This window comes from Penaeus vannamei, chromosome 20 (genome assembly GCF_042767895.1).
Source record: "Penaeus vannamei isolate JL-2024 chromosome 20, ASM4276789v1, whole genome shotgun sequence".
Taxonomy (NCBI): Eukaryota; Metazoa; Arthropoda; class Malacostraca; order Decapoda; family Penaeidae; genus Penaeus; species Penaeus vannamei.
The window spans coordinates 617,263-625,415 of NC_091568.1; the positions used below are offsets into that span (position 1 = coordinate 617,263).

Sequence of the window (8,153 nt, forward strand, 5' to 3'; positions counted from 1 at the left end):
CCCTGAAATTCTACCCAGAGCCCAAGCGTTGGTACTGTCTATCTACGTGTCCCTGAAATTCCACTCAAAGCCCAGGAGTTGGTAATGTCTATCTACTTGTCCCTGAAGTTCTACCCAGACCCCAAACGTTGGTACTGTCTATCTACGCGTCCTTGAAGTTCTACTCAAAGCCCAAGCGATGTCATTATCTATCTACTTGTCCCTGAAGTTCTACTCAATGTCTAAGCATCAACATATATCTATTTTCGTTCCGATGAAGTTCCACAAAGTACCCAAGCGTAGGTACTATCTGCGCGCCAGTGAAGTTCCACTCAATGCTCCGGCTTAACTATATATATCTACGTGTCGGTGAGGCTACGGACCGTCTGCCGGTACATAGCAAACTAACCGGTAGGACATCGCGCGGAAATTGAAGTTCTAGGATTCCTTCTATGAACCGGGAGAACACACTAAAAGGTAACTGGCACCAACACGTCATCAACGCCATCAACACGTGTACCGGGAGAGCAAGACATCCTGTACACCATCAGCCTGTGTACCGGGAGAGAGACACTTAAGACATCTTGCAAGCCATCACATGTGTACCGGGGGGCGAGATATCATAAAATATCTTGCAGACTATTCCATATGTACCGGGGGCGAGACACTACAAGACGCCTAGCTGCCATCACACGTCATAAAAAACACAAAACATCTTGCAGACTATCACATGTGTACCGGGAGCGAAGCCATCCTGCACTCCCATCACATCTGCACCGGGAGACACACACCGTAAGCCATCCTGCAAGCCACCACACGAGCATCGGGAGCAACAGACGTCCTGCAAGCCAACAAGCGTACCGGGCGAGCCGCACCGCGAGACATCCTGCCCCACACGTGCACCGGGAGCGAGCCTCGACCAGGAAGAAGGCTCCCGCAGCTCTTACAAGGGAGAGCCATGCATCGCCTCGCCCTAGGACGGCATGTCTCACGCCGCTCCTGTGGCCACAGCGGCGCCTCCCCGCCCTACGCCCCGGCGGCGCGCGTGGGCGAACCAGTCCATTGGCGGCACTGGTGGCGGTCCGCCTCCGCCTGCAGTGCTGCGGCTCGTCCTGCTGCGCCTGTCCCGGGCTCTGCTGCGCTGGCCCTAACTGTCTCCACGGCCGCCGGTTAAGGAGCTGCTGTCTGTGGCTTGTCTGTTGTCGAGGCTGTTTCCTGCGATTAAAGTGTCGCCGAGCCCCCGCTGCTGTGCCTCTGCTGTGTGTATCTAACAAATCAGAACTCTGCCGTGTGGCTTGTGCGTTGCCAAGACCCTGCTGTATGTGGCTTCCATGTTGCCAAGGGTCTGCTGTGTGCACCCAACATACCAAAACCTTTCGCACGTGGCTTACAGGTGCCTCCCAGATACCGAGCGCTGGGACCTCATCCCGAGACGCCCCTCTCCGGACCCCTCTCCCAGTTGCACCAGGAACAACGAAGGCAAGAACAAGAAAACACACGAATACGCCGAAGACCCTGATAAGAGCAACAGCGAAAAGGCCTTCGCCATATTCGTGTGCTCTCCTGCTCTCCCCTCCGTTGTCCCCGTTGCACCCTGATCCACACGAATCCCACCCCTATCCCGGTGCTCGCCCCTCATTACCACCCTGATGGCTGCGTGCTCCTGCCCTGCCTCCTCAGCGGGCTTTGTGCGGCGGGGAGTGTCTGCAGGTACGACCTCTCCCGCTCTATGTTTATTGCATGTGTCTCAGTCGGTATCGGCGACGACCTGGCTGTGTTTTTAATGAGCGGCTGCCCCCACCTCCTCCCCGCGAGCGCCCTCCTGCACCTGAAGCCGCTGACCCGAAGCAGCTGCGGGTGACTCGACCAAACGGCTTCAAAGTGGCGTAGCCTCCCCTGCCCAGTAAGGGAAAACAAATAGGAAGGAAGAAAAACATATAAATAGTACCCAAAAAAAGCAAAAAACAAAAAAAAAGTAAGCAAACAAACCTTTCAATACAACACATGCCCCGCAAGAGAAAACTTATTACAGGTCTTGCGCCGCGTCATCAAACACGCAAAACAACAACACAAAACAAAGAAAACAAAAACATAACCAATTACGTCGAGTACCCCCTCCCCCCCCCCCCCCTCCCCCGCAAGCCTCTGATCGACCTATTCCTTGTCTCCCTCAGTCATCAGCTGTGATCGTCTACTCCCTCCCCTTCACCCCCCTTTCCCCATGTTCCCCTCCCCTCCCTTCTCTAATCCTCCTTATCCTCTTTACTCCCTCTCCCCTTCACCCCATCTTTGGCATCGCATCCCTCTTCTCTTTTATCCATTTTATCCTCTTCTCCATCTTCGTTCTCCCTTCTCCCCTCCTTCCCCATTTCATTCATTTCCTCCCGCTTTCGTTATTCTCCTTTCCCCATACTTTATTTCCTTCTCCCTCAGTTTCCCTTTACCTCATTTTCTCAATCCCTTCTCCAACATTATACCCTTCATCCTTATCCCCAACTCCCTCTTCCCCCTTCCTATCTCCTTTACGCAACACCACTCTCCTCCCCTACCCTCTCCCTCAGCTCACGTCTCCATCCCCTCCCCTCACCCTTCCTCTTACCTCACCCCCTTTGCCCTCTCCTCAACCTCTTCCACCTTCCTCTCCTTTCACCCCTCCCCCTCCCCTCATCCCTTCCTCTCCCCTCCCCATTCCTTCATTTCTCCCCCTTTTCCTCCTCCATCCCCTTCCCCTCCCTCACCCCCCTCCAGCCCTTCCCCTCACCCCCTCCCCTATCCCCTCACCCCTCCCCTATCCCCCTCACCCCTCCTTCCACCCCTTCCCCTCAACCCCTCCCCCTCCATCCCCCCCAGCGCCCCTTCCCCGTCCACCAAAAGCTGGCGACAGCGTAATCCCCGGCTCCCAGTCTCTCGATAAGCTGACAATAATTCACTCTCACTGTTGGGGAGAAGACAATGACAAGCCACTTCGCCCCCGCTATCTCAAAGGGGGTTGGGGGGGGTGCTTGGGGAGGGGAGGGGGAGGTGGAGGTGGAGGAGATAAGAGGTGTTCTCTCGCCGACGAGGGTTGAGGGGAGAGGGGGGGAGAGGGGGAGAGAAAGAAGGGGAGACGGGGGAAAGAAGACAAGGAAGAGAGAAGGAAGGGGGAGATGTCAATGGGGAGAGAAGGAGAAAGAGAAAGGAAAACGAAGACAGAAGCGGAAAAGGAGGGAGGCAGAGAGAGAGAGCTGGAATGAAGGAAGCAAAGAGAAAAATAAAAGGTGAAAACAGAGAGAGAAAACAAAAACAAGAGACAAAAAGAACAAAGACAAAAAGAAAGCGAGGAAAAGTATAAGAAAGACGACAAAAGAAACTGAATAGAGGAATAGAAACAAAGCAACAGAGAAATATAGTGGATGGGAAAACAGAAAAGAAAAAACAACAACAGAAAATCGGCTTAACTGGAAATACGGAAAAGAGAAAAGGAGAAGGGAAGAGGAGAAAATGAAAAAGGGACGGAAAGAGGAAGTGAAGGAGGGAGGGAAGGAGTAAAGAAGTGAAAGACAGAAGGAGGAAGGGAAGGAAGGAGTAAAGAAGTGAAAGAGAAAGGGAGGAAGGGAGGGAAGGAGTGAAAATGAGAGGGTAGGAGGAAGTGGAGGAGGGATGGAGGGAGGGAGAGAGTGAATGAGTGAAAGTGGGAGGGGGGAACGGAGATAGGGAGAGAAGAAGTGAAAGAGGAAGGGGGGAAGGAGGGAAAAAGAGTTAACAGGAGGAAGCGAAGGAGAGAAAGAGGGAAAAGGAGAGGGTCGGAAAGAAGTGCGAGGGAGGAACGGAGAAAGGGAGAGAAGAAGTGAAAGAAGAAGGGAGGGAAGGAGGGAGAAAGAGAGAATAGGAGGAAGTGAAGGGGAGAAAGAGAGAATAGGAGGAAGTGAAGGAGAGAAAGAGGTAAAAAGAGAGGGTCGGAGAGAAGGGGGAAAGGAAGAGGTGAAGGAGAGGATCGGAGAGAAGGGGGAAGGGAAGAGGCGAATGAGAGCGAAAGGAAAGGCGGCGAGTAAAAGAACGAGACCGAAGCGAGCGTCGTTCGTCCCTCGCCGTTCATGCTCGGAATAACACTACAGGACCCTCCTCTCGCTTGCTCTCTCTCTCTTTCTCATTCTCTGTTGGTTTCTCTCTCTCTTCTTTCTTTCTTTCTCTCTCTCTCTCTCTCTCTCTCTCTCTCCTCTCCCTCTCTCTCTCTCTCTCTCTCTCTCTCTCTCTCTTCTCTCTCTCTCTCTTCTTTCTTTCTTTCTCTCTCTCTCTCTTCTTTCTTTCTTTCTCTCTCTCTCCCTTTCCTCTCATCTCTTCTTTCTTTCTTTCTCTCTCTCTCCCTTTCCTCTCATCTCCTCCCCCCTCTTTCTCTCTTCTCCTCCTCTCCCTCCCACTCTCTCTCTCTTCTCTTCTCTTCTCCTTCTCCCTCTCCCTCTTCGCCTCTCCCTTCCCCTTCCTCCCCCCACCACCCCCCTCCCCGTCGGCGCCAACACCGCCCCCGATAAGCCTTATCACTCGGTTCATTCATAACTCGAGAGAAGGTTGTCTGAGCGCGCAACAACTCTCATTTAAAACGCCTTCGGTATGCGTGGCCGCGCGGGTCGTCGCGAGGCTTTAAACCCTTCCTTCTTCCTCGCCCTCCTCTTTCTTCTTCTTCTTCTTTTTCGTCTTCTCCTTCTTCTTCTTCTTCTTCTTCCTCGTCCTCCTCCTTCTTCCTCGTCCTCCTCCTTCTTCCTCGTCCTCCTCCTTCTTCCTCGTCCTCCTCCTTCTTCCTCGTCCTCCTCTTTCTTCTTCTTCTTCTTTTTCGTCTTCTTCTTCTTCTTCTTCTTCTTCCTCGTCCTCCTCCTTCTTCCTCGTCCTCCTTCTTCCTCGTCCTCCTCCTTCTTCCTCGTCCTCCTCCTTCTTCCTCGCCCTCCTCTTTCTTCTTCTTTTTCTTTTTCCTCCTCTTCTTCTGCTTCTTCTTCTTTTTCGTCTTCTTCTTCTTCTTCTTCTTCTTCTTCTTCTCGTCCTCCTCCTTCTTCCTCGTCCTCCTTCTTCCTCGTCCTCCTCCTTCTTCCTCGTCCTCCTCCTTCTTCCTCGCCCTCCTCTTTCTTCTTCTTCTTCTTTTTCGTCTTCTTCTTCTTCCTCGTCCTCCTCCTTCTTCCTCGTCCTCCTCCTTCTTCCTCGTCCTCCTCCTTCCTCGTCCTCCTCCTTCTTCCTCGTCCTCCTCCTTCTTCCTCGTCCTACTCCTCCTTCCTCGTCGTCCTCCTCCTTCCTCGTCCTCGTCCTCGTCCTCCTCCTCCTCCTCCTCCTTCTTCTCCTTCTTCTTCTTCCTCCTCCTCCTCGCTCTCTTTCTCGATCTTATCCTCCTCCATCTCGCTCTCCTCATTATCATTAACATTATTTGATTATTATATTATTAATATTATTATCCTTATCTCCCCCACCTCCCCTCCTCCTCCTCCTTCCCTAAGATTATCTTATCCTGGCTAATCCCAATCTCCTCCTTCCTTATCGAAAAATGAGAAGAGAAAAAAGAGAAAGAGAAGGAAGAGAAAAAAAGAGGAAGAGGAAAGTTATGAGGTAACATCTACTTTTAAAAACAGACGAGTATTACCTTAATCTATTTTCTTATCTATCCAGTTATTTGTTTACATATTTATCTGTATTTTTATCAAATAATTTGTGGGAAAATGAGGAAGAGGAGAATCGAAAACGCATCGCAATAAAATGAGGAAGAGTCGAAAACACATAATAATTAACATCATTATCAATTAGAGAGAGAGAAAGAGAGGGAGAGAGAGAGAGAGAGAGAGAGAGAGAGAGAGAGAGAGAGAGAGAGAGAGAGAGAGAGAGAGAGAGAGAGAGAGAGAGAATCATAATAAAATGAGGAAGAGAGTCGAAAATGCATAATAATTAACATCATAATCAACCTTATTTGCATATTCATTCATTCATTCATTTATTATCACTACCCTGTTCGCTCCTCCAACATAGCCAGTGTGAATGACGGTGATTCGTGGTGGATCTGGGTGGATCGAGGTGGATCGAAGTGGATCACGGTGGACCAGAGTGGACTAGGGTGGATCGGAGTGGACCAAGATGGATCGTAGAGGACCAGAGTGGACCTGGGTGGATCAAGATAGGTCAGAGAGGATCGTATTGGACCTGGGTGGATCAGAGTGGATCGGAGTGGATCAAGATGGATCGTAGAGGACCAGAGTGGACTTGAGTGGATCGGGGTTGACCTGGGTGGATCACGATAGGTCAGAGAGGATCGTAGTGGACCAGGGTGGATCAAAGTGGTCCAGGGTGGATCGGAGTGGATGTCGGTGGACCAAGATGGATCGTAGAGGACCAGAGTGGACTAAGGTGGATCGTAGTGGACCTGGGTGGATCGAGGTGGCTCAGGGCGCGTCCATCCGGTGGGCGAAGGACGCGGCTGAGGCTCCGGGGCGGCGACGACGAGGTTGCCACGAGTCGGCGCGTGAGGGCGTGCGCGCGTGCTAGAAGTGAGGGGGGGAGGAGGGGGGGAGGTATAGCATCAGTCTGGCCTCCACCGGATCAAGAATCCACCCCTTCCCCCTCCTCCCTTCCCTCTTCCCCCTACCCCCTTCTACCCCCTCCCTCTTCCCCCTACCCCTTCTACCCCCCTCCCTCTTCCCCCTACCCCCTTCTACCCCCTCCCTCTTCCCCTTCCCCCTACCCCCTTCTACCCCCTCCCTCTTCCCCCTGTCCCCTTTTACCCCCTCCCCCTTTCCCTACCCCCTTTGCCCTCCCTCTTCCCCCTACTCCTTATTCCCTTCCTCCTTCCCCCTTCCCTACCCCCTTCTACCCCCTGCCTCTTCCCCCTGTCCCCTCCCTGCCCCCTTCCCCGTCCATTAAAAGCGATGACACGCAAAATCCTGCGACGAGAGACAGACGACGACGAGATTCGGGAAAACGGATTCAAGAAGACGTCCTCCTCCTCCTCATCCTCTTCTTCCTCTTCCTCTTTCTCCTCCTCCTCGTCTTCCTCTTTCTCCTCCTCCTCGTCTTCCTCTTTCTCCTCCTACTCGTCTTCCTCTTTCTTCCTCCTCCTCGTCTTCCTCTTCCTACTCGTCTTCTTCCTCTTCCTCCTCCTCCTCGTCTTCCTCCTCCTGCTCCTTTCTTCTCCTTCTCCTCCTGCTCCTTTCTTCTTCTCGTCCTCCTCCTCCTCGTCTTCCGGAACCGCCCACAGCCCACCCAACTCGCCCTCGAAGTGCCAGCGACCCGCCCGCGAGTGCCACTTGGCGCCGCGCCGGCTGGGTCTCCCGTCGTGTCCCTAAAATCCCTTTTTTTAGGGATGGTGGGGGTGAGGGGGGCAAGGGGGGTAAGGGGGATATCCTTAAGCGGGATATATCCTAAACCTTCGTGTTATTCCTCGTGGTGATTAGCTCTCAGTATCCTGTAGACTTAAAAAAATAATATCCTACTCGTTTAATACTCAATAAATGACACATTTTGTATAACGCCTCGTAAAAAAAATAAATCTTAGAAGCGCCATCATTCATAAAATTAACAAACCAACCAAACCCATTACCACACCATTAGTCCCCACCACCACTCTTCGCTCCCGCCTCGCTCTCCCCTCCCTCCTACCATAACCATCACCACAAGTCTCTCGCTCTCCCCCCCCCGCTACCATTACCATAAGTCCCCGCTACCATCACCATAAGTCCCTCGCTCTCCCCACCCCCGCCATCACCACAAGTTCCCCGCCACCATACCATCACCATAAGTCCCTCATTCCCCCCACCTCACCACCCACCCCCATCATCACCATAAGTCCCTGCCCCCCCCCCACCCTACCATCACCATCACCATAAGTCCCTCAATCCCCCCCCTTCCGCTACCATCACCATCACCATAAGTCCCCCCCCCCCTCGCCGCCGCCGCCACAGTGCCAGCCTCGCCGCCGCAACAATAGGCCCGGGATGACACAGCGCGATGCTTATCTCTTATCAATTAAAGGCGGTCTGAGGCAGGTACCGCTACCTCTGCGGCCGCCCTCACGCACGCCCTCACTCGCGCCGACGCCCGCGCTCTCTCGAGGGCCTCTCTTGCTCTCTCTCTCTCTCTTTCGCTCGCTCTCTTTATTAGTTTCTCCATCTCTTTCTTTCTCTCTCTCTCTCTCTCTCTCTCTCTCTCTCTCTCTCTCTCTCTCTCTCTCT

The 8,153-nt window shown here is 52.9% G+C and overlaps 1 protein-coding gene and 1 pseudogene across 1 annotated transcript in view; both read right to left on the reverse strand.

Annotated features, from left to right (window-relative positions):
• Positions 1-8,153, reverse strand: part of LOC113813955 (cyclin-dependent kinase 6-like) — a 259,948-nt pseudogene that overhangs the window by 108,795 nt on the left and 143,000 nt on the right.
• The window catches only part of LOC138865303 (uncharacterized), a 26,525-nt gene continuing 24,304 nt past the window's right edge, over positions 5,933-8,153 (reverse strand). The window contains exon 2 of the mRNA XM_070135626.1: positions 5,933-6,328. Within this exon, the coding sequence (XP_069991727.1) occupies positions 5,933-6,328 (396 nt within the window). The remainder of the gene's footprint in view (positions 6,329-8,153) is intronic.